The 27,569-nt window shown below is 39.3% G+C and overlaps 1 protein-coding gene across 11 annotated transcripts in view; it reads left to right on the top strand.

Moving 5' to 3' along the window:
* Positions 1 to 1,168: 1,168 nt before the first annotated feature.
* Positions 1,169 to 27,569, top strand: part of LOC115261297 (regulating synaptic membrane exocytosis protein 2) — a 117,320-nt gene continuing 90,919 nt past the window's right edge. For 10 of the 11 annotated variants that reach the window (XR_009995714.1, XR_003894864.2, XR_003894863.2 and 7 more), the window contains exons 1-5: positions 1,169 to 1,978; positions 11,102 to 11,306; positions 18,123 to 18,245; positions 18,311 to 18,730; positions 18,805 to 19,024. Coding sequence is in view for 1 of the 11 variants with exons in the window: in XM_029862693.2 (XP_029718553.1) it covers positions 1,869 to 1,978; positions 11,102 to 11,306; positions 18,123 to 18,245; positions 18,311 to 18,730; positions 18,805 to 19,024 (1,078 nt within the window). In the remaining 10 variants the exon portion in view is untranslated. The remainder of the gene's footprint in view (positions 1,979 to 11,101; positions 11,307 to 18,122; positions 18,246 to 18,310; positions 18,731 to 18,804; positions 19,025 to 27,569) is intronic. The other variant, XR_003894865.2, reaches the window with a different exon arrangement.

Consider the following 27,569-nt stretch of genomic DNA (forward strand, 5'->3'; position numbering starts at 1 on the left):
TTGATTACTTTGTTTCAAGATTTATTCGTGTGATGCATTTTAAAAGTCAGTGCTTCACAATTTCGATAATCGGATACCAGCATGAAAAATAACTGAATCACCATGCGTCTCCACCACTAATTCATATGTACTCTTGAAAAGATAAATAAGCAAAAGTAGAGCTTCTTCTCAAACAAATACTATGTTGAGGCTCAAGCATCCACCGTATTTTTGTGGAAAATTAAAGCAGTTTTAACAATGATTTACAACAAAAAAAAACAATGATTTGAAACGATAGCGTGGGACAATTTGTCAACAAATTATCATCGTCAACAAACATTTCAAAGTAGTTTTTTCCTTCAAAACGCCTGTTCTCATCATGATGAACGTGATACAGTGAATAAATTTTCTTGATCATTGTTATAGTTTACGAAAAAGGGCCCATATTGCCGAGGCGGTAAACGCACGGGTATTCAGCATGACCATGCTGAGGGTGACGGGTTCGATTCCCGGTCGGTCCAGGATCTTTTCGTAAAAGGAAATTTCCTTGACTTCCTTGGGCATAGAGTATCTTCGTGCCTGCCACACGATATACACATGCAAAATGGTCATTGGCAGAGGAAGCTCTCAGTTAATAACTGTGGAAGTGCTCATAGAACACTAAGCTGAGAAGCAGGCTTTGTCCCAGTGAGGACGTTACGCCAAGAAGAGAGAGAGAGTTTACGAAAAAACTGCTTTTCTTTTTCCTTTGAGGGTACTTTACAAAAATATCTCTACGTTTAGCATGTTTTCGGATAAAACGTACTGAATGAACAAAACAATTTCCTTAATCCTGAATTAATGGTTTGCTGTCCTTTTTCAATCACGGATGGCCCGGGAGGGGATGTTGTGGAGATGATAAATAATAAATGTATTTGCTATAAAATTACTCAAACAATTAGACAAAATCATGTTACTCGTCGGATTTGTTAAGAAGTTTTCTCAGAGACTCTAATTTCATTTTGATAAATTTCTTGGATAAGCTATTTGTGTTCCCCGTCAAAATGTCGAATTCTGACCATAATTTTTCAAGGAGGAGGGGGTGAAAGAGAAAATAGAAATTTATGTCAGCATTGTACAAAAAAAATATTCTAAAAGTTGTGCTTTACTTTGAGATAATTTTTTAACGACGTTTATCTTTTCGTTACAGGTCACCACGCCATTAGTACGGCCACGCAGCGACACCATGGAGCGGTATCAGCAGACTGTTATGCGTAGAAACTGCATGCTCATTAGATCGTAGCAAAAGGCAACTTCTCTTCGACTGTGTCCGCTGGCGGAAATAGTGAAAATGTTTACCAAAAGCAACCGCGATATTCGTTTCTCAAGTGTAGCCAACGGTGAAGACAATGACAACAAGTGCAGCGAGTATCAGTTTTCAAAATGTGAAACCAAACTGAAAAAATACAAAGTGACAAGTTCCGATGTCTACCCATCGGGCGAATGCGTGATTAACGACGAGAGTATTCAAGTGAACAATAGCAACAATAGTGCACATTGCCACGGATATTTTCTATAACGTTTGCTCCTCTAACGAAGCATAGGCGTAGTTGAGTTTAATGAGTTGTACATAGTGTGGGGAAAGTGAAATCTAACTTATGTAGATATAGTACACATCTGGAAAAGAATAACGAAATAACATTTAAGTCATACATACCTGTAGTGCTTCGTTTTATGGTTTTGCAAGATAGGGCAGTGAAAACTGTGCATAGAGTAAGAACAAATGACAAATTGGATGCTACTGCAGATTCAGTGGATATAAATAGCTTACACACATTTACCGATAAGATAGCCAAACTTCGAAATACGTAGCAAATCGTATTTCATTGCATCACTAGGATATTACCAAAATGGCCGATATGCCTGATTTATCCCATCTAACACAGGAGGAACGAGCTATCATTGAAAATGTTATGCTACGTCAACGTCAGGAGGAGGAGCGGGAGAATGAGATTATGCGGTAAGTTTGAAGTAGTTTCGTGCACCAACATATCAAAATTGTAATCAGAGTTTAGAATTTTATCAGAATATTTCTCCTATCTAAACATTAAAATGTTTCAGAAAATCTGATCTGATTTGGGACAAATATTTGGTCTTAGGAAGCAAAATGATTTTTTTTGTACACAGGAACCACCGTTTAAGTAGAATCCATTTGGGTAAAATCTATTTAGGCTGCAACGTTACCTAAATGGAATTTGAATGTGTTAAGATAAGGTTGGTTTACGGAAAAGAAGTTGCGAGAGGAGTTAGGGTGTGCTCAGGGGTGAGAGATCAGGGGGGATTGGGACTATTTAAGGTTGTTTAAAATCTTTCTTGAGCATAAATCATCAAATCTACATGTGTAACGTATGTGTTCAAATGAAATTCATGCTTGCACAGTCTTTGCAACTATATGCTGTCAAGTAATGAGTTCAATATTTGTTTAAGAATCTCCAAGAACTTCCTTGAGTATAGCTTATCGGTTCTAGAAGCGTAAGCATTCAGAAACGTCTTGAATCACTTCTGAAACCGCCCGCAACGTTTATGAAACGCTTTAAAACACATCTGAAATTCTCCAGAATCTTCTCTGAGAGCAGGTATCCAAAATGTATTTTCAAAAACTTAAGGCCCTATGAAAGCTGTAACGCCCCTAAGTCCGCCAGAATCCCGGATTACACCACTGACACCCACTGTTAATCCTTTGAAAATCCCTGAAATGGCTCCAAAAACCCTTGAAACGGTCTAAGACCTCCCTTAACGCACATGAAGGGTCTTTAAAATTTATGAAAACATTTCTGTAACGCTTTCTAAATCCGCTGGAAATAATTTGAATCTCCTTGAAATGCCTCTGCAAACCCCTTGAAACTTTGCCGCACCCTCCATAATGCACTTGAGACCCTCGTAAACCCCAGAAAACACCCTATAATGCCTATGAAACTCGGTGAAAATTCTTATACTTAATGTATACTTCCTGAAATTCCACCGATTTACACTCCATCGGATCCCAACGCACATGATACCAGAGTAGTTATTAGTCATCGGAGCTGAAGGAGCATCACTAACGTTCGCTCGAGGGTTGATTGCTTGCAATCAAAAAAGCTCAAAATTGCATATTTTGCCCTATAACTTGAGGTGTAGTTCAAAATTATGACGTGTTGGAGCAAATCTGAGCCCGGATTCGGATTCAGTGTCCCAAAATTTGGCCGAGACACATTAGTTTGCTCTTGAGACAAAAAAAAAATGTTGCGCTGTGAAATCAGTTTGCTAGTCGCGAAGAAAAAGTTTTGCCATTATCTTTATCGTCATTTTTGTTAAGAAGCTTGCTCCGAACAAGGCAGACGTACAAATAACACTAGTTTACAGCATTTTTGAACTCGGTAAGCTGATGATCATTTTTGGTGTAGAATCATGCCCTGAGTTCGAAAACGCGAAAGAAAAAAATTACAGTAGAGCGGAAATTTTTTCGACTTTCCATACAAAGTTGATGATTTGAAATCGATTTTTGTTCTATTTTTAAGCAAAGTCGCTTACTTCAAACAGCTCATTCTCCGTAATCAATGCTCCGATTGAGCTGAAATTTTTACTGTAACTCGCCTACATATGATATGTCAAACAAACGAGAAAGAATTTTTAAGTTTGTTTTTTCTTATTGGAAAAAATACATTTCTTCAAAAAATTTTGGAAATTTTGCTAAAATTTAAGAAGATCGTCCCTAAAACTCGCCAATATCTTGAATTTCATCAATCTGACGCAAAACCTGTATTCAGATGATCGAATGGTATTGTATTCAGCTTTTAATTTATGAAAAACGATTTAAAATTGGTTGAACAAAACGCAATATATATGAATTTTAGTAAATGACATTTTTCGAAAAGTTGCAAAACTCGATATTGAGCTAAAACTCAAAAACTGTTCTACTTAAAATTTTTTGAAGGTCGGTTTCGAAATCAGCACTAAATTGGGCTTCAAAATTTTTGGTCGTTGACAGAAGTTCACGACTTTCGTTTTATTTTGTAAACTTGTGTAATCAACATCACGAGAACCTAATCAGAACAAAAATGTAAAATAGAAACATGCTTTCAGTCTGAATTGAACCAAACCTTGGATTGGAAGCACAGCAGCATACCAGCATACCATAGAGTCAATTCTACAGGTCGAAAGAATATAGTCTTTCCAAAAGGTGGCTTCTTTGTCGGTCGCTGATTTTCCCTCGTTGGTTGGTGACGAAACTGATGGTTACCAACCCTGTTTGAGACCCTCCGGAACTCCCCAAAACCAGGCTTGACAGAAACTCCCTCGCGAGAAAATGAGGAAGCGATTTTGGCGATTTTCTGAGGAGTGAAAATAAAACTCAGAAATCACAACGCAAATCCTCAACAGCACCGAGCGCGAGCTTGCCGCGCAGCGAGGAGTTCGTCCAACACTCATAATTGCTTGTTGTGTTTCTCACGTCCACTCACACTCAAAAAGCTCTCGCGAGTTCCACTCCCATACAAAGAAAGACTCTCGAGGCGAAAATCGCACTCAAAAACCCGAAATAATCATCGGCTCTTTTTTCGTTCCCCTCTTCCTCGCTCAGTTTTTATTGCCCCTCTGTTTGGGGTTCGTTCGCTCCCTCGCGACGAGGCAAAAGCAAAACACCGCTCTAGAGCATGTTGCAAAACTCTTTTGATTTCGAGGAGGATTATCAAGCCTGCCCAAAACACTGCTGTAACGCGTCCGAAACCCTTTGAAACTTTTCCTGAAATGCTTCAAAAAACTCCCTGAAACTCCCTCTGACCCCCTGGAGGAGAACGTGCCTCTGGAGCCGACCTACTGATACCTTCAGACCCTCTGTAGCGCATCTGAGATTCTGCAAAATACCCGAAAACGTCCTTTTGCAACGCCTCTGAAACCCGCTGAAAATCCTCCAAAATTGCCTGAAATACCATCGAAAACCCTTTGAAGCCCTCTCAGACCCCACCTGAGACCCGCCCCCGGAATTCCCAAAAACGCTCCTGTAACCCTCTGAAACCTCTTTCGGAATCCTTGCATCTGAGATCCTCCGGAACCCATGAAAACGCCCCTGTAACGCCTCCGGAACTCCTTGAAAAACTTCCTGAAACGCCTTTGAAAACCCGCTGAAGCATCCTCGAACCCCCTGTAAAGCAGTTAAGACCCTCTGATTCTCCTGAATGCCTCTGTTACACTTCTCAGACCCGCCTGGAGCACCCTTCAAAAGCCTCTGAAATCCCACATGAACCTCCTTTTATATCTCTTAGCCATTCGCCCTTCTTAAACTTTACAACCTTTATAACATTTAAATCAATTTTGATATGTAATAAACTAAGTCCATATAGGTAAAACGTTTATTTAGGCAGTCCTTACTCATTACCTTAATCAAGGTTCATGTGCATTATAATTTGAGCAAATGTTGAAGTTAAAATGGCTATAACCATCTTATGTCAAGGTGATTTTTTTTTCTACAAAATGTTTCATTGTTTGCATTGTTGAAAGTAGAAAATCAACTGTGGCCAATTTATGGTACTATAGATTATTGGTACACTGAGTCTACGGATTTAAATATCATTGTCAATCCGCTACTATTCTTACATTGCTACAGATTATGCAAATCTGATAGTGTATTGATAGAATCCTTTAAATTCTAATATTTTTAACATTTCTTCAGTTATCGAATATACTTTTAACTGAAAATTTCTATTGTTGAATTTCTGCTCGAAAATATTGAGGATTTGCGTTGTGATTTCTGAGTTCTATTTTAACTCCCCAGAAAATCACCAAAATTGCCCCCTCATTTCCTCGCAAGGGAGTTCTTGTTAAGCCTGTTTAAAATGTTAGAAGACTTTCTTATTGAGCCTTACGGGGATGAGGTTAACCCGGGAGCGGTCCCGTCGTGTACTGAGTACACGCACCATAAAAAATGCACTCATGTGGTACACAGTGTGAGCGCGTTGTCGCTGCAGGTAGTCAAAGACGCACTGCTCGAGGGTTAAAAACGAGCTCGTTAACTCAAGATTTTAATGGAGCACACTGGATCTGCTTATTTAAAGCTTATTACAGGTGAACTAGGATAAAATAAACATTAAACCCTTGTTAGAAGTTTATTCCTTAGGATCGGCCTTCTTACTTTTCCTGCTAAGATTACCTGTCTTCTGGGATATTGCGAACAAATCAACAGAGCTTCGGGCTGTCTGAAACCGTTCAAAGGGGGTCTTGCGGGAATGATTGACAGGATGACATGTTCCGCGTCAGAGATCAAGGAAAGTCATTTGTTTGGATGCATGGTTGATTGTGATGGGTGGCCGGGTAAACGGATGTGACTATGGGGCTAGGACGGTTCCGCTGCGGGTGGAATGCATTCAACGGACCGAATTTTACTGGCCAGAAGTTCTCGGCGCAGAAAACCGGGAGCTTCTTGGTTTTTCATCCTTGTTGATTCGTTGAGGCTACTTGCTTATGAATTTCTCGCGTTGCGGGCACCTTCGGTAGGAGCTGCTGAGTTTCATGGTGAGGGGCTCAGCCACAACTAGGCGTGGGTAATTCAGCATTACCATGTTGAGGGTGACAGGTTAAATTCCCGGTCTGTCCAGGAACTTTTTTTTATGGAAATTTCCTTGACTTCTTTTGGCATAGCATAGCTTTGTGCCTGATACACGATATATGCAGTATGTGCATTAGTAACTGTAAGGACTGTTCATTAAAGAAAGTGGACACCTGTTTTTCAATAGAAAATATGTATTTTCGAAGAAATCCATAAGTTTATTTTTTATAAATGACAATCAACATACATGTGGCCAAATTCACGTGAGTTTGAACATTTACTTCGCTTTTCGGAAGAACGCTCGGACTTTCCTCTTGATACCTCTCATTAGATTTTGCACAACTTTCTACGTAGCTTTTCGTTGTGCCGCAGACCAATTTTTTTTTAATCAATCAACAGAGCTTGCTTCTCTTCCATCTTTCTTAAGATGCCGCCTAATTATTGTCCAGTATCTTTCCACAGGACGCTGTTCAGAGAAGTTTTGTGGATTTTGCCATTTTTCGACAAAATCGACTTTTTCCGTCTTGAGCATCTCTAGTGTAGAAGAAGCGTAATAAGCGGATGCTAGATCCGCCTAAAACAAAAGAGGATCCGTATGTTTTCGATAGATAAGTAGAAGTCGATTTTTGATGCATTCCTTTCTGTTATTTTCATCGTTGATTGTTCCCGTTGTGAAATATGAAGAACTCTTTAAGTAACATGAACAATTGGCTTGCCACACTAAAAACTTTTCCCAAATTTTTCAGTTCTGATGTACCCTACATCATCCGGCACATCTGTCCCCTGCTTAGCGTTAAAAAATTGCGGTCCCGGAAGTGTATTAGTAAGCCAATTCTCGAAACGACAACTTTTTGGAACACCATTTGTGCAGAATTAATCTGCTAGTCGCAAAGCTAATACGACCTATCGCTCGAAATTTCTTACTTTTTCCGTTTTCTTTGAATGTGTTGCCGAAGTGAACAATGTTTTTACACACTGAGCAAAAATTCACATTTTTTGTTTAGTTTTAACTCTAAACTATTGGTAAACAGATGTCCACTTTCTTTAATGAACAGTCCTTAGATGTAAAGTACGCGTTCAATAGCGTCAGTGGGCGGTACCGATGCGCTCTTGGGCGTCTTGGGATTCACGGGCACCTGTACAAGGTTCTCGGAAGTTACTTCCAGAATCGAGTACTAGTTTACAACACAGAGGTGGATCGGAAGTTTAATCATAAAACCCCCCTACCGTGGCTACGCCGGTGACCGGGTTGGATCCGACCCCACTATAGGCAACTCCTTCTGGTGCTTACTGATAGGGCCTGAGCATTCAGCAGGTCAAATCGTTTTGCACGCAAGTATCAGTTCTTGATGCTTGCAGAACAGTTGGGTACAAGCGTGGTGGTTGACCCTGCCCGCTTTCCGAGGACAAATGGAGTGGTGGCAATACTCGGGAAACTGGATAAGCGCCAGCACGATACCTTGGTGGACTCACCAAAGCAAGTCATCGAAGTTCGTTGCTGCAGGCCCCTCTCTGAAGCAATGCCTTCTTGGTTGTTCCGAAGAGATGAAGCGAATGTTGTTTTGTGGGTCGAGAAGGGAGTAGTCCTGGCTTTTACTTTTGTTGTAGAAGACGGCCTTAACCCCTTACTACCCGGACCTTCCTGTTCAGGTGTCTGTTGAGCAGATTAGCTCCCCATAGTTTAGAAAAAAAAAACGATATGCACATGCAAAATGGTTATTGACAAAGAATAATAATTGTGGAAGTGCTCATAGAACACTAAGCTGATAAGCTTTGTCCCAGTTGAGACGTTACGCCAAAAAGATGAAAAAAGAGAAGCTCTGGTGAGCTTCACCACAGTTTGGTTGGTTAAATACTCCCACGTTGTCGACCGTGGCTCCACTCTGAGGACAATCAGATGTGATGTGCTTGTCGGAACATTTACTGCTTCGAGGTTGGAGATGGCAATTCCGAGAGCTGTGGCCAAAATTTTGCCATCCTTCAATCGTTGGCACTGCGTTACATAACGGCGGTCGCCACGATAGCGCTTCCATGAGCGGGTGCTTAGCGTCACCTTTTCATACCGGAAGAGAACCTTTGCTGCTTCACGTTTTAGGTAGGTGTACTGCTTTGCCTCCGTTTTCCAAATATTCATATCGTCCGCGAAGCATACAAATTTACCGGAGTTTGTGAAAATCGTGTGTTGGCTATCGAGCCCGACTCGCCGCATTCACATTCCGGAGCGATGTTGAAGAGTGGGTATGAGCAGTGAAGAGAATTGTCAGACAAAAAAGGCACAAAACAAGCAACAAAGAAGACGCGGCGATTACTCTTTATCCCAACTGGTAACAGATAATGACATGATCTCGAAAGTTTTTGTTGGAGACAAAACGGAAGCTGAATTTGTTGCGTACTTTTCAACTCGTGAATGATGAATTATTATCAACCCAAAATCGAACTTTTTTGATGATACATCTTCAGCAGCGTTTAAGTGTTTACCGGCTCGAAGTTACCGCTCGAAAATCACAATGCAAGCCTTAAAAATCTCTAAGCTCGTGGTGCACAATCTTTGTCCTATTCTGTTCAAGTTGGGACAAACCTATGTTGCATTGGGTAGAATGTCGCAACAAATTCAGGTTGCGACATTGTCGTTATTGTTGCGCGATGGTTGAATTTTGATTCACTGGGTATGAGAGTTCATCACCTTGTCACAGTCGCCGACGAGATTCGAATGAGCTGGATAGTTTGCTCGAAACCCTTGTGCAGTTTTGCACACCGTCCATCGTTGCTTAGATCAGTCTGGACAACTTCGAAGAAAAGCCGTTTTCGTCCATAATTTTCCATAGTTCTGTGTGGTCGATGCTGTCGTATGCCACCCTGCAATCGATTAACAGGTGATGGTTTGGGACCTGGTATTCACGGCATTTATGGAGGACTGCTTTTAGGTGCCTTACGGTGAAGATTTGGTCCGTTGCGGGCCGGCCGTCGGCTTCGTAACTTCCCACGAACTCATTCGTTTTAGGTGACAGACGACGGAAGATGATCTGGGATAGCAATTTGTAGGCAACATTCAAAATAGTGATCGTCCTGAAGTTCTCACATTCCAAATAGTCGCGATCATTGTGAATGGGACAGATAACACTTCCTCCTACTCCTCCGGTAGTTGTGTTACATTCCAACACTGTCCCGCTATCTTGATCTTCCGTGAATAAATTCCACGTGCTGTTCTAGTGCTCATCGAAGTGCTGCTTCCACCTTTCAATCACATCACGTCCGTTCTTTAAGGACAAGGTATTTGGAGTACATTGCTCAAAATTTCTAGAGCACCGTTTTTTAGTACCGTTGAACGGATTTGGATTAAAATGCATCACGCTGGTGACAACCACTGAACAATTAGCGTGATGCATTTTCATCCAAATCTGTTCAACGGTACTAAAAAACGGTGCTCTAGAAATTTTGAGCTATGTATTTAAAATACCTTGTCCTTAAAAGGCTCCCGTATTTATCGCTGCATATTTCGGCTCGTGGCACGAATCCGTTACGGGATGCATTGGGCTTCGTGTTTCTTGAGAACGGGACAGCTTTTAATTTCCTCGCACTCTATTCCTTCCAGGCGACGTTTTTCATCCCGAAAGAAGTGGATCAGCTGTTTTCGCTTAAATGAATAAACAATAATCACGCGGATATTCAGCAAGACCTTGCGCCGAGAATTTAGAATGGAAATTTTCTTGACTTCCTTTTGCTTCGATATGCGAATGCTTAATGGTCAATGGCAGACAAAGCTCTCAGTTGATAATTGTAGAAATGTTCATTATGTACTTCGAAGAAGAAGAAGGCTTTGTTGTAGTTGGGATCAGTGCTGAAAATGTCATTTCGACATATCTAAATTCAACCACCTACAGCTTATTTCAGAAGCTGAACCTAAGAATATGGTATACGAAAAATATTTGTGGCTAGACCAGTACTACAAGAAATAATATTCAAGCTTAAATAAAGTATTAAGGGTATTTTTGGTCATTCCATACATGGTCATACTTTCAGTGAGACCCTATGTTTCGTCCCTGGTAATGGGACGCTCAATCTCCTTGGTCTCTGCCATAGTTGAGCTGTTAAGTTGTTCCACGATGCTGAGTGAAGCTTAGTAAAAATCGCACACTAAAGACATAATAAGTGCCCGAAAAACGTCTTTTTATGTTGCACATCCGTGTTACAAACAAATGGGCTCGAATTTCCGACAATTACCTAAATCTAATTGGAAATCAAATGAGAGCAAAATCGATTATGTTGTCGTCTCGCTAAGCAGTTCATGTGTATAGAAATAGAGCAATGCCGATTTCAACCTCATAATTTGGCAATGTATCAAGTATAAAAGATAACAAAAATCAATTAATTCAGATATCTTGGGCTTGAATGTTTACGAACATATTCTGAAACCATGTATAAGAGTTTGTCAAAGACCATATTGACAGTACGTTTTGAGGGCGTGCATCTAGAAGACTTTTTATACAACCATTCATAGTTCATCATCGCTTAGATTGTAAGATAATAACAATATTTGTCATTTTATTTAACTTTTCCTTGCAGGAGAAAGCAGGATGAGGTGGCGACGCTCGTTGATTCAATCAGGCAAAAATCGGAGCAGCAGAAAAAGGCAGGAGTGGAACTGGACGCTACCTGTCATATTTGTCTCAAAACCAAATTTGCGGATGGCATCGGGCACATCTGCAATTATTGCAACATCCGTTGTTGTGCCAAATGCGGGGGCAAAGTTACGCTGCGTAACAATAAGGTGAGTACTTGTGTGGTGGTGGTTTAAAGGCTGTGAATGAATTCGAAAATAAAAGAGAACGATACGGCCGCAGCAAGCATAAGCTCATTGAGATTCTGGTGGTGGTGTTTCATAGCTGTATAGTTTTCGTTTATCATTTCATATATTTTTCGGCATAAATATCAAAAAATATAAGACAGACAATGCAAACTGGATTGCTCCACTATTGTTGAGACGTAGACGTTCCTTTGAAATGGCAGGCACCAGAATTCTAGGCGCCTATGCCGCCAAGATTAAAGCCCCATTAAGCAAGCGTCTGAAACGAAAACATGCAGAGACAATAGGCTTGGATTGACTCAATTGAGAATGGCAGAAAAAGCATATTTTACAGCTCCTCATTTTGTATTGAGTCCTGATTATGTCGCAAAATGTTTGTTGAGGTGCTAAGGCTTTCGGATGGAACAGTTTAAAGTGTTTCTAAGGTCTACATGTATTGCATAAAATAATTCATAGGTTTTATTTGATGTTTTTCTTCTGAGAGAAAAATATGTAAATGTGTCAGGCTAGTGTACAGAATAGGCGACAAGGTAGGGAATTTTTCTAATTTCGGCAAAGGGCGGAGGGGCGCCTAGTGTATGAAATATTGGTTTTGGGGGATTGAGGTGGGAGTTAGTTGGTGGTGTTAACCCCCAAAAACCCTCCCTTGTCGTCTTTTCTGTACGGGCCTGGTACACGGTAGACAAACATGTAGTGTCCCCAAACCAATCAAAATATTTTTGAGATGTGAACTCATCTGCGATTTTTTCAGGCATTGAGTACTTTAATTGGTGTCTGCCAGCCAATATTGTTTTACATCGTAAACCCTTTTTTAAACTGCGTAACCAATTATGTTAAAATACTACTTTGTTAAAAGTTATAACTTACAAATCGTCTGATGGTGCTTAACGTTTAACTTGTGAAGAATAAAAAAAAATCTCCCTTCTTGCCTGTACTTACGAAGCATATAACCTTTTTTTCACAAGCATTGGATCACTTTATGGTCTTCGACAAAGCTTTTCAACATGTCCTGACTGGACTTTAGCGTCATTAGTTTACATGGTTTTGGATTAATTTGAGCCCCTTACAAAACATACCATAAAGTATGTTTCTCTATGCCAGATCCCTTACATATTTCAATCGCAACGAGGGATACGCGAACGCAAGCAATCGCACCAAAATTCATTTTTTTTTGACGCTGAAAGAGATCGAAATAGGGTAATAAATCAAACTTTGAACTAGTCAAATTGTAATCTTAATTTGAACCATTTCAAAATTCATTAAAACGACGTACCTTTTAGGCAAATATTGTCCCGAAAAAGATGTTAAACAGCTTTCCGAAATACAACCTGATAACATGGACTTTAAAAGCATTGAAAAAAGCGTTTTTGTCATGAAAAAAAGGAAATTGAAAAATCACTGTGATTTCACCCATTTCCCCCCAGAGAAAGCACATTTTCGGTGCACTCGTACAGCTCATGCATTGTATCACACGCAATATGTGAACACGTCAAATGAAAGCTTATTTATCGTAGAATCGACCAACCGAATAATATTTCGCATTATTTGTCAAAAACTTATCAAATTTAAGTAATTCTTACTTGGAGAATGTTATTTTAAGTTGAACCATTTGTAATCTAAATTTGAACTAGTAAACGGGGCGAGCTTCTAGTGTTGGCCTGCAGACTGCGCTAGTGGTTGTTTTGTTTACTCTTGGAGGATGAAAAATTCCAAATTTAGTTTCCAAGTTCCTGAAGAGTTAAGAACATTCTTAGTTGAAATGCCACTGCCTAATGAAAAATAGTTATGGGAATTAGCAGATCCATCTGTTTTTCTATTGTTCAGCACGAAATTGGCTGTTGTGGGAGATGCTCGAGCTGCTGCCGCCAGTAGTTCAAATTAAGATTAAAATTGGTTCAAATTATGATTACGATGGTTCAAATTAAGATTAAAATCATTGTTGACGAATAATCGAATTATTCAATGAAATTCGCTGCAAACACAAACTTTTTACCACTTACCTGAAAGCTTATACTCGTGGCTTTCATGTGCAAAAGTTTTTGCCGTGATAAATTATTTCCATGTGGGAGAAAATATCACTCAAAATTTGCACTACTTCAGAAAGCCGCAATTTGGTTCAACTTTTGATTACCTACCCTAGCTTTGTTTCAAAAAATCGACCTTGTTGACTCAGTCTAATGGGTAGCAAAATTATCAGTTACCATGCGCCTCCATGTGTATTGCAATCTTCTCTGTCCGATAAGTTGCCCAAAGTTGTTGCATTTTGATTTTTGGTACTCATTTTGTTGATCCACAAGAGCAAGATGGAGTAAGTTCGAGTGACTTGAACCTCACACTTGACACACGTGACTTGAATTGGACAATAGTGTATCTTATCGCATAGATGTCCGATATGAGTAGGAATGTTGGGAAACTTCTAGAAAATACGATGAGATCTGATATTCACGGTATTTGTGGTGGATTCGCTGCACATCGGATCTGTTGTTAACCGGAAGGTGACGTAGAGCTTGCCTGATTACTTCCCACAAATTCACACAATATTGGTGATAGACGACGAGTGATGATCTGGGATGACACTTTGTTGCGAAATGGAGCATCAATTAAAAAGAGAGAGCACTAAGGAACTGAAATCGCGAGAAAAGATTTTGCTCCTGGGGGTTTGAGATAACGCCAGGGGTTTTCCTGGAATCCCAAGGGAGCCAAAAGAAGTAGAAGGTTCCAGGGGATTTGATTGTTTTTGCGGGCTCCAGGGGAATATAGGAAAGCTAAAGGTGGTTTCAAGAAGTTTTAGATGCGTTTCAGAGGTATTCTTGGAGGCTTCTGGAGGGTTTGAGATTCCAGAGGCATGTGTGTATTGTGTATTTTCCCCTTCTCACTTTGAGACCTCCTGGGACCTCTTGAAACCCCCTGAAATGCTCTTGACACCACCTGCACTTTATTGGAACCCTCTGAAGCCCTTCGAAACACCCCTGAGACCTCCACCTTCCACCTGAAACCCCCGGAAACGCCTTTGCGACCGCTTGGAATCTCCTAAGAATCCACAACACGCCCTGGAATCCCCGGTGATCTTTAAAATGCCCCTCAAACTCCCTTGAGGTCTCCTACAAACGTCGCAGTTATTATTATCGTGGTTTTAGATTAAAACAAATCTCGCAAAATTCCACTAGAGTTCTTTACGAAATTCCTCCCGGTCTTCCTTCAGGGATTTCTCTTAGGATTCCTTTTGCGACTCTTCTAAGGATTCAACTCGAGAATCCTTAATTGTTTTTTCACAGGATTCCTTCTGAGATTTCTTCCGGGATTTCTTTAAAAATGTCTCCTGGGTTTCCGTTAAAGATTTCGTCAAAGATTTTTGTGTGGCTTCGTTGTCGTGCAGCTAATGTCACCAAGCATTTAGTCGCATCGTGCTGAGAAGCGCGGGTTCGATTCCCGCCACAGGAAAAATTTTCGGCTCTGCCATTTGGGCGTTGCATGTTAGTCCTTTGTCTAGTGTCGTGCTTCCTTCAAAGAGCGAATAGCTCATTGGATGCATTGAACGTGCTTGTGTCCTTTAAAGATTCTTCCAGAGAAAACTCCCGGATTTTTTTATTTCTTCCGGAAGTCTCTGAAGATTTGTTCTAAAATTTTTCTAGTAATGCTTTTAGCGATTTCTCCTGGGATTCTTTTCCGAGATTGATTCTGCTCGTGATTCCTTCAGAGATTTCTCTTGTGTTTTATTCAAGTATTCCTCCAGGATTTTTTCTTCATGAAATTCCTATTGGAAATTCTCCCGGGATTCCTTCATCCTGGTTTTCTTTCAGTATTTTTTTTTGCATTCCATTAGGGATTCATCCCGGGATTCTTTCATTGTTTTTTTCCCGGAATTCATTTAGGGGTTTGTTCTGGATTTTTTCTGGTTTTTTCACGGATATTTCCGTGATTCCATCAGGCATATCTCCTATGGGTTTTCTCCCGGGATTCCGCCCATGATTTCTTTATTAACCCTAAAAGGGATACCTTTATGGCCTCAGTTTCGTCACCTCGCTGAGTGTTTTCCATCAAAGACGAGCTCTGAAAGGCGCCTGGGGTCCAATGGACCCCAAGTATCCCTTTTAGGGTTAATATCCCTCCTTCTTCATAAATTTCTTCCGAGATTCTACGAACTCTACGGATTCTTTCCGGAATTCTTTCAGATCTTTTCCCCAGCATTCTTTGAGGGATATTTTCTGGCATTCCATCAGGGATTACCCTTGGGATTGGGGCTTCTTTTTCTACATTAATTTCTTTCAAAACTCTACGGATTCTATGGATTTTTTCCGGCATGTTTCATCGTGATTGCTTAAGCTTTTCCCCCGGGATTGCTTCACTAATCCTTCCCGGGTTTTCTTGAGGGATGCCTCTTGAGAATTCTGTAGGGATTCCTGCTGGGTTTTGTCAACGATTCCTCCTGAACCCAAGTAACATTATTTGCTGAATAATAGTTTATTAAGCTAAAGCTTGCTTAAGAGTAGTTTGTTCCACTCCTGTACAGCAAAAATGTTTGTTGGGGAGTTCTACGTGGAATTCCGTTAATTCTTCCCGGGAATTATATATTGTTTACTCCTGGGATCTTTCAGAGATTTTTTTCCAGGACCTTTGAGGGATTGTCTAGTATTTTATCAGGGATTTCTCTCTGGATTTCTTTATTGATTTGTTCATGGATTTCATTGGGACTTTCCGCTTGGATTTCTTCCAAGTTTCTTTCATAGATTACTCTCGAAATTGCATAATGGATTTATTCAGGATTCTTGCTGAAGTTTCTTCCATGATTCCTTTAGGGATGTCTTTTGTTCTTTTTCTCAGGATTCCTTCATTGATTTTTTCCCAAGTCTTCTTTAGATATTCCTTTCGAAATACATTCAGAGATTCTTTCAAGGGTTCTTCTCGATCTTTACGAATATCTTGAGGAATTTCTTGTGGGATCCTTTATTGATTTCTAGCGAGTTCCTTCGGGAATTCTTCAAGGTCTTGTTCCCGAGCTTCATATGGGAATTCCTACTGGACTCAAAAAAAAAAAATTCTTTATTCTCTTTAGAAATTCCTATGATGAATACCTTAGGGATGTTTCCTGGGATTCCCTTACGGATTTTTCTAGGAATCTTTCGGAGTTCTTCCAAAGACTACTGCAGAATATTCAAATGGACTCCTTCTGAAATTATTTTTTCTAGGGACGCTTTCCGAAATTTCTGACGGATTGTTCAAATTTGTGCTCTTGAAAATTCGAGGTATGGCTTCATCACATCTTTTTCTTCAGGCATTCCATTAGAACTCTTTCTGGGTTTTATCTCGAAATTACTAACAGAATTTTTCCACCGTGTGCTCCCGGGATTCCTTCATTGAGTCCTCCCGGGATTTCTTTATTTATATTTCTCGGGTTTCCCTTAGGGATTCCTTCCGATTTTTGCAATGATTATTTCAAGTATTTCTTTCGGGATTTTTTAAGATATTGTTTCCATGATTTCTTCATTGATTCCTCGATTGATTTCTTCCGTGATTTCTTTAAGCATTTCTTCCGGATTTTTTTCCAGATAATCGATTATTTCTCCTGGGTTCTTCATTCTTCACAGATTTTGTTTAGGGAATTCTCCCAGGATTCTTTCAGGGGATTCCTGGGATTCCCCTGGGATTCTTCCGCAGAATTCTTCCGCGATCTTTTTTAAAATAATTTCTTCTGGAACCATTCAGAAATGCCTTCATGGATTCCTTCCTAAATTACTCTTTGGATTCTTTCTGGGGTTCTTTCTATGATGCCTTAAGATTTTCCCAGGAACTCCACTTTTTCCCACTCCAGATTTTTCAACAGGATTACTACCGGGTTGCATTCAATAATTTCTGCCGGGATTCTTCATGGATTCGTCCAGTGATTGTTTCAAGGAATTCCTTCCTGGAATCGTCCCGGGATTCCTTCTGAGGTTGCTTCCGAGATTTCTATCGATTTTTTTTTCATTGATTTGAACCGGAACTCATTTTGGGATTTCTTCCGATTTTTTTTGAGGGGTGTCTCCCGTGATTCTTCTTTATATTCCTCCATTTCTTTTTCTGGTATTTCTTTTGAGACTGGATTCCACAAGGTCCCACCGAGATTCCTGCGTGGATTACTTCTTCTTGGCGTAACGCACTCACTATGCCACAAAAGTTCAGCTTATTGGACGCTTAATTTCCCCAACAGGGGAGAAAAAAAACGCACCCAATGGGGCAAAGCCTGTTTCTCACCACTTCGAAATTTAACGATAGCGTAAGAATGATAGATAAGATCACTCAAAATGCAATACAGTGCATACGCATAGGTTTACGAGGATAAAAAAAAATACACTACAGCGTCTTCAACCAGAGGTTGCACAGACTAACCAATAACAAACATAGGACAACGGACAACACACGAAACACCCAGTGGTCCAGTGGGTAATTTTCGTTTGACGAAATGTTTTCACCAACAGAAGCGAGAATCGAACCCACACTTTCAGCCTTACAAAACGGCCAGACGACTAACGCCTCACTCCACAATATAATAGCTTTTTGGAACAGCTTATATTAAAATATAGGGTCTGGGACCATTTGGGCAGGAGCATCTATTTTGGGCACTTGGTACTATATATATCTCAGTCAATATTGAACCGATTGACTTGAATTTTTGAACATGACTAGAAACTGTGCGTATCTAATCGTGTAGTACCATAGTACCCACATAGTGGACTTGATATATTTACACATTTCAGTATTAAATCAGATACTAAAAAGCACATTTCTTTCATTTTCCTTCAGGTGATATGGGTATGCATCGTTTGTCGGAAGAAACAAGAACTGTTATCGAAAACGGGCCAATGGATCAACAAAAGTACCAGTCCCGATGGGACGCCGGGACGCCGATACGAAGGAGATCCGAGGGTGAGTGTATTTATCTATCGAAGAAATATAAAAAGACCTAATTGAATTTGTTTGTGCTCTTTTAGGGATATCCGCAAACACTCGATCCACACGATCCCTCCGACAAACGACCAAAACTGGAGCGAGCGAAGAGTGCTGCTGAAAAAGAAAACAACCCGATGCAACGTTCCGGTAGTCAGCTAAGGAGGCAGTATTCACAACAAGATCCACCACAACGACGATTGTCACAATCGGACAGTGGAGTGGATATATCGACTGGTCCCTCGCAAGTTCGATTACCGATGCCGCGGATGCACTCTCAAGGTGGCCAGCAGCAAGGTCCGTATGGCCAGTACACGCAACACCCCGGTCTTCCCCAGCCTCCCTTGCAACAGTCACCATACGGACATCCTCAATCGCACATGAATCCTCAAGTGCAGATCACACGGCCCAGCGGAAACGTTGGGATGTGTGGTTATGCGCAAGAGGATCCTAGTTATTATCAGGTAATTAAGAAATGCTTTTCCAGTGCGTATCACTCATGCTACAGTCATCGTAATCATTTATCATTCATAATCAGGGTGAAATTGAAGATCTAATGCGTGCTCATCCGCATTTGGTTCATCCTCGGCAGCAGCAGCACTACGCAGAATCAATGCAATCCGGAAGTAGCAGCGGGATTGTGTTACCACCAGAACCAATGAAAAAACACAAACGCCCTATGGGTGGTCCTTATCTGCCGCAGCAGCGGTCGTATAGCAGTTCGGACGAAGATATTCGATCTACGCCGGAGTATGAAGGTCAGTGTGCTCGTTTACTGTTGCTAGATCTTTCTGTATAAATGCTGATTTTGGTTCTGTTTAGTGTCCACACTTTATCTCTAAACCTATTATTTTTATTCTTAATCCCTAATTTTACTGAAATGAATTGTATCAGACGACAGTGTTGGCAAAGTGTAAATGAATTCTGATCAGTGACAATGAATTTATTATCAGATGTAAAGATGCGACTTGAAAAAAAATTATGTAATTTTACGAGTTAAACTGCTAACTAAAAGTATATGACAATGAACCAATATTGATGGATAAATCTATAATGCATCAGCACTTCTAAAATATGTAAATGACTGTATAACGAACTTTTATGTAATGCACATTCCTTATAGGATCTGAAATATTGTCCAAATTTAAGAGGTGTTGTATACCTACCTAACCTAGTTCATACATTTATTAGTCGTTGATTAACACTCAAGCGTTGATACCCCTCACGCATGGTTAAGGTTTCCTCCTCAAAGTGGACAATTCAGCCGATGAAACAAAGCTCGGCTATGGGAAATTGTATAATACTGCAACACGAACATAAAAAAGGTACTAGTTATCGTAAACTTGTACTTTAACCAAACAACCTTGTTTGAGTAACAATTGTATGTGATAGTCCAATAGATTTCTTTCATTGGTTCCCTTTATTTGAAACAGGGAATGCACTTCATCCATTCTATACTGTTTTCGCAAACAGCCTAAGAACTTTTAAAAATTCTAGAATTAAAGCGTAGGCAAAAATTTTACTTTTCTAAAATTTCCACAGTTTGATGATCAACTAGTAGTCTATGATTGGTCCAAAGTTGGACAAGATATAACATTCCACACGAAATAAGAGCGATTCTAGTAAATTTTTTATTACGTGGAATGCTGGCAGGGTATCCGGGTACCCACGAAACTGCAATGGTCACATTTTCGAGCAAATTCCCCAAAAAATTAATTTTTTTGGCTCATTCAACTTAAACACTCATAATCTATCGAGAAAAAAAAAATGCGGTGGGAATTTCATGGCGATAAAATTATTTTCATTTCGAGGGTACCCGGGTACCCGCCGGCATTCTACGGGTGTTTTTTTTTCTTGCTGGCCACACTACGGTTAAAGGGCTCAAGCCTGCTGGAAACAACGAGTTCCCGGTTCAACTTTTCAATTGTGAATATCTGCACAAAAAACCACACCGTATTGTATTGGAAATATGGAAAAAAGAAAAACCTAGGGCGTAAAAACACTAAAAGCAAAACAACCACAAGCGCAAAAACTACCTTACTAGCAGGCTGGAGAGCCTCATTAGACTTAACAAGAAAGACACACAAACTGGTGTGTGCCAAACAACCAGAAATAGCAGTCCCCAATTCGGTGTACATATTCTATTCAACAGATTGAAACAGCTGGAGGAGTTCGTCGTCGATGAACACCAAGCTGGTACAAGTGAGAGCTACTCAACGATTAATCGAATGCTTACTTTGCAGTATTGCAGATCGAACAAATAGTGTGAATTTCTGTGATAATAATTGAAGCGTGGGATTTCACAGAAGTTTACATGACATGTAATTTAAATTTCATGAAATACCATGTAAACTTCCATTACATCTCATGTAATTCAGCATTACTCAGAGTTGTTACATGACATATGATGAAAGCTTACATGATATATCATGTAAGTAATCATAACTGGAAGTTTGCATGACCAAAATGAGGTTTACATGACCTGTAAACTTCATTATGTTTTATCTAGAACCCGAGCAGAAGGGCATAACAACAGCATAAGAAAATGTGTTATTTTGACAAAATAACTGAGTAATGAAATAAGTTATTTTGATGTTATTAACATAACAAATTATGTTATAAACTTGACTGTCATAAGCAGCAAAATAACAAAAATCATAACAAAAAATGTTCCTGGAAGACCAATTTAATAACATGTTTTGTTAGTTTGATAACAACATAATAACAATGACTTTGGGAAATGTTTCCATAACAAATTTTGTTATTTTATTGTTATTGATAACAATCCGAAAGCAAAATTAGTTATGATATCAAATTAATAACAAAGTAAATAATAATGCTAGGGTCTTGTACCATTTGGGCAGCTGTACCTATTTTTGGCACTTGTCACTTTAATTAAATCAATTTTATACATAATTGGTACGCCATGAGTTACGTACAGTATCTAATTCTATACAAAAATGCAAATTTATTGGTTTGAAATTGATTTCGTTATAGCATCAAGTGCCCAAAATAGGTACACCTGCCCAAATGTTACAAGGCCCTATATTAATAACAAAACAAGCGTTTAGAGCAAATCAAATCATTGCTAGTTATTATATAAAATAAATTGAAAATTACCCAACGAAAAATACAAGATGAAAAAAAATCTAATAAAGATGTACAAAGCATGACTTGCTCACTGTGCCTCATCCACAAAAACGATACGAATGCCTCGGGTGGGGCAGTTGGCCAACTAACAAATTTCTAAATAGACCGTTGAATTGGTGTACGAATGGAATTATTAGTATCACGTCTGTTTGTCTGTTCTAGCAGGCTACCGTTGTAATAAAATGACAATTACAAATATAGTAAATCGCCAATTATTGCACACTTTAAAAACTAACCAACTAACCTCATAACAAAAGCATATAGTGTAGAACAAAATTGGCATGTTTTAAAGGTGTGAATAATTGGCGATTTGCCCTACAATATAATAAAAGTCGGATCAGCGATTAAAAAGATACTATTATTTGAAAATTTAAGGAATTGGAAAATCTTATTTTTTATTACCCTTTAAAACAATCCTAGACCTATAGCCTGGAATACATAGCGTTCGCTCCGTCGAGGTATGCGTTTTTTTTACAGTTTTCCCATGGGAAAACTGTCAGACACGCACACGCACATATATGCATATATATTTGAGAAGCATCAGAACCAGACTCCGGATAATCGGGTCCGACCTGTACAAACTCATCAAGAAAAACAACATTCAGAGGTCCATTTTTTTATTTCTTTTTATTCGTGAATTTTCTTCTTCTTCTTCTTCTTCTTCTTCTTGGCGAAACGTCCTCACTGGGACAAAGCCTGCTTCTCTCCACAGTTTTTAACTGAGAGCTTCCTCTGCCAATGACCATTTTGCATGTGTATATCGTGTGGCAGGCACGAAGATACTCTATGCCCAAGGAAGTTAAGGAAATTTCCTTTACGAAAAGATCCTGGACCGACCGGGAATCGAACCCGTCACCCTCAGCATAGTCATGCTGAATACCCGTGCGTTTACCGCCTCGGCTATATGGACCCTATTCGTGAATTTTAACTTTGGCTAATTCTTCACACATTTTGAGGTCCACTATATTGAATATCTAAGGAATAGCTACGAATATACGTAACTAAATACAAAAAAAGGAACATAAAACAGGTCATAATCATCGAAGTGTTTATGAAATAATGAACTGAAAAGCTCGTTCAGTCCCAATTAGAGGAACTAATTAGATCATACACGAGGTGTGCTGTAAACAATGTGCTGGAAACAAAATCTCGAATGTTTCAATTTCAAAACTTGTTATTGTTGTGCTATTGTTTATTACATATTTGTACACTCTCAATAGTATAATAATAACTAAATTTGTTCCACAACAAAACATATGATTACAATATTATTTTATGGGTATATATATATATATCAATAGCTTGATCATAACAAAATAAGATTGTCAAACAAAACATGTTATGGAAAACTAATGCCTTGATAAATTAATAATAACAAAACAAGATATAAAAACACATTATGTGATTTGATAGTTATTAGTTTGATATCCCCCTCTGCTCGGGAACCCCGGCCTTAATTTACCCATGAAAGCATATAAAGATCTTCGCTTATGATGAATATTTTAGCCAAAAGTATTCATAACATAACTTACTTAAAGGAAACGTGCCACCTGACTCTGAGTCGACATTATGATTTAAAGCTGGTATGGCAATGATTATCTGGACGAGCTATAGGTACTCCGTGGAGTTCTTAAGAATATCATGCTCTCGAATATGTTTTTTTTTTTGATATTTCGTTATTTCGATGCCCGTCTACGTGCGTGAGCAATTGTAATAAAGGACAACACAACCGCTTATGATGTAGCGCGCAAGTTTCGAATTGCAAATACGTGCTGCATGTAACAACCGAGAGTAAACGAAGGCAGATGTCCTCATTCTGCTTTCGTTAGCTGAAACTGCAATTAAAATAAGTTTTATCGTGATATCCCAACAAACATGTTTGCTGTACAAAGGCTGTGTTGGTGAAATGATTTTCGGAGTCTAAGAAGCAACTCGTCTGTGTTCCCGATCAAGATAGCCCAAAGCTGCAAATTTATTTAAGGTTAGCTAAATTTGATGCATAAACATAATTCATGATTGCCTTACATTTATTCTCCTTACAGTTACCCAGCATAACAAATCATCCAACAAATATATAATCTTCTTCTCACAATCTGAAATAACTAATTAAGTCGGTTAATATGATGAAATATGAAAATAAAGAATAATTACTTGAACTCCAGTAAACAACCATGAGCACAAATTTACTTGGCAATGATTATGCAATTTTGTATGACAATTCTCATTGACACTTTAACTGACATTTTCTCTTAGTCTAATTTCTTATTATTATACTCTAGGCAGGGAGTGCCCGCTGACAGGGTTGCCAGCAACAGGCTGAATAAACCACTCGTAAGCTTAATTTTAAAAATTTTGGCTGAATAAGCTGCTGTTATTTAGCTATCATTGTTACTTGGGATGGTCTACTTCAAAATTGATTCTTAGGGTATCAGCTACTATATTTTCCATTCTGGGCCAAATCGTACTCGTTAAATGAGCGTACTGAACGAGAGACTGGAGGTCATCCAACTTCCCATATATACGGACTGTAAATCCCATACAAACATTTAATTCATTTGCGCGAGCTGAACCGATTGAGCTGAAACTTTCACAGATTGTTTTAAAAAAGACAAGGACACCGTCTTCAGCCACAGGCTGTACAGACTGAACGAAGCTTAACACTAGACAACGGACATGATACATATTACGAGCACCAGTGAATACGATGAAGACAAATTTCTTGCGAAAAATTTCATGACTCGGAGCGGGAATCGTACCCTCACCCCATGGCGTTAGCACGGCCACGAGGCTCCACTCATCCAAAGGCACGATTCTAGAGGATATCCCGTGAATGTTTACTTTTTTTTTTCTAGTAGTGCCATCGAAAGTTTCATCAGGAATTCCTCTAGATGTTCCATTGGGAACCTCTTAAGGAGTTTCTCAAGGAATTCTTCCATCAATTCCACCACAAAATTCAACGAGAAATTCTCAAGGAATTCCAATACTTCTGATCGAAACTCCAGTAGGATATACAATAGAAATTCTTATAAGCGTACCACCTCGAATTTCTTCATTAGTACCACTGCAAATTCCCGCAGGAGTCCCATGCTCTAGTAGTTCCACCGAGAATTTTTCTAGAAGTTCCAATGAAAATTTTTCTAGGAGTTCCGCCAGAAATCCCTCTAGAGGTTGCACCGAAAATTCCAGACTTCCAAATAGACATTCTCTAGGAGTTCCACTAAATGTTTTTTTTCTACTTCCACCTGTTAATTCTCTAGGAGATCCACTGGGAATTCCTCTAGGCGTTGCTTCGGGAATTCCTGTCAGAGTTTCAATAAGAATTCTGCTAAAAGTTTCAACGGAAGTTCTTTCAGTTACACCGGAAGGTCTACTCGAAGATCCTCCGTGAATACCTATAAGGTCTTCTCTATTAATATTCAGATATTGTAGTGGTTGATCTACCGTGAATTTCTCCAGTATAAATATTCACGAAGAACTCCTCTAAGACTTCTACCGAGAATTCCTGTAGGGGGTTCCACCAGAGATTCCCCTAGGAGTTACAGCAGGAATTCCACTAGGGATTCGTGTAGGAGTTTCAGAGAGAATTTCTCTAGGAGTCGCACCGATTATTTCTCAAAGTTTCATCGGAAAGTCCGGCAAAGCTTTACCGGGAATACTTCTCGAAATTCTACCGAAAATCTCTTCAGAAATTCCTATAAAAGTCCCAACGAGAATTCCCCCAAGAAATCCTAAAATTACTTCTCTATGTGTTCCACAGGGAAATTCTTTAGGAGTTCCACTGCAAATTCCCCCCAGAAGATACATTTTTAATCCCTAGAAAATTTCTGTCAGGAATTCCTTTGCTAGTTTAATTCACTGGGGATTCTTCTCGAAGTTCTAACGTTTAATCATGTAAGAGTTCCACCAGAAATTCCTAACAGGAGTACCACCGAGAATACTTGTGGGAATTTAGCTAAAAATTCTTTTCAAAGTACCTTCGGAAAATCCTCTAGGAGTTCTACTGGAAAATCCTCTAGCAGCTCCAACAGGAATTGCTTTAGGAGATCCACAAAGAATTTCTCTAACTGTTCCATCGATTATTCCACTAGAAGAAAAGCATTGTATAAGTTGCCAAAATATTTTTTTAAAGGTTCAAATTACTTTAGGGGCTCCACCGTACATTCCTGCAGGAATTTCATTGGGAATATCTCTACAAGCTGCACTAAATACTTTTGTAATATTTCCACATAAAATTCAGCGTTCAGTCTTCTATAAGTTCCATCGAAAATTTCTCTAGGCAGCATCCATTTATTTCGTAATACTTAAATTTTAGCTTTCTGACCCTCCCTTCCACCTTCATGACACCTACAGAAATTCCTGGTAAAACTCCTGGATAAATTCTCAGCATAACGGGAAACTTCATTTTCTGAAAAACGGAATTATGCTATGGTCAACGCTTTGATCAAAATGAATCAAATGGTAGATGAGTTTCTCACGCTTTGCACCACAAGCATGAGGTCAGCTGCTAAATGTCCACTTATGTCACACCAGTGGACCATGGTCTGGAAAGATCGATATCATCATTTGTTCATTTTTATACCAGAACATTACAGTGACGATAAATGATAAAAATTGAGAAAAATACAATATGGATTTCTCCGGTGAACACGTGAAATTAATACGACTACATATTCATTTGGGACCCCTATAACCGTAAATGCATTCAGCATAACCATGCTGAGCGTGACGAGTTCGATTTCCAGTCAGCTAAGGAACTTTTCGTAAGTGAAATTTCCTTGACTTCCTTGGGCACAGAGTATTTTCGTGCTTGCCACACGGCAGAGAAAGCTCTCAGTAAATACCCGTGGAAGTGCTCATAAAACACTTAGCTGAGAAGCAGGTTTTTTTTTCAGTTGGGTTGTTAAGCCAAGAAGAAGAAGAAGAAGAAGAAGATTATCAATTGATTTGTGTATCACAAGAATAACAAGCATAAAAATCTACGAAGGTTGAGCTACGTGACGCCGGATTTTGGAGTGAAAACTATACGAAGTTCGTCATCGTTACCCAATTGACCATCTTTCGGGATCCCTGTATCCGGTTCCGCCCAGACCTGACTAGAACCCTTTAACAATAGTTCCAAACTGTGTCTCATTTCAGTGAAGTATGCAAAGAAGTTATGCAATAAAATACATACAGTAAATAACATTTGTAGGTTTTCAAGCACATAGCTAGGATGAAAACTAATTTTTCTGATGTTCTCGATTTCTGGAACCGGTTCTCAATAATTAGTCTATAGATAGTGTAGATTGCTTAGATATGTCAAACAAAAGCCACAGAGAAATGAAATTTGAAAAGATCAAAAAAGACTCCAAGACCTTACTAAGGTTATTGTTAATTGTGGATCGGTGGTTTGAGGCCTGAATCAGTTTTACATATCAATCACTATTTCCAAACATTTCTTGGTAATGCATCAATTTTCGGGCGATTGATCGGGATGAGCTCTGGATAAGCGTCAAGTGTCATCACAATATTTTTATGACGGTGATGGCCCTATCGGGCTTTCGATCCTAATGCCAAAGTTGGTGTTACTAGTATGCACAAACTTGCCGATACCATACTGCAGTATCTATTGTGGAAATCGTCCATAAATTATGTGCTGTTATAAATTTCATCATTGACGTTATTATTTTTACCATCTCCTTCTAGTGTACTGTTGTTTTGGCTGCTGTTATTGCTCATAGTGGCAATAGTGTAGTAGAGGTACATGTGTACATTACGCTGCTGGGAGCATTTTTATCGTGCTCCCGATCAGTTGACTGCTATCGCATCCCTGTGTTGCTCCTGTTCCACATGAACAACAAAGGCCAATGCGACGGAAAGACAAAAACACTTTGTTTCCATTTGAACGGAACAGTGCTGAAGCATTGTAATTGACATGTATGTAAACTTCTGCATTGGGGTACCCCATATGGATTCTACAGTTTTTGGGAGATGATGACCAACATTCTTACAACAATAGAAAAAACAATCAAATTTGAAAGGTAGTCCATGGTACGCTTGTGCAGACAACGAAAAAACAGCCCAAACTGGCCTAAATTGAACTGATGGTTCAGCACCCCAAAATTAAAACAAATTTGCTAGTTGAACAATTAACGATTGAATAGATTGCAGATC

Source organism: Aedes albopictus, chromosome 3 (genome assembly GCF_035046485.1).
Source record: "Aedes albopictus strain Foshan chromosome 3, AalbF5, whole genome shotgun sequence".
In the NCBI taxonomy this organism is placed as follows: Eukaryota; Metazoa; Arthropoda; class Insecta; order Diptera; family Culicidae; genus Aedes; species Aedes albopictus.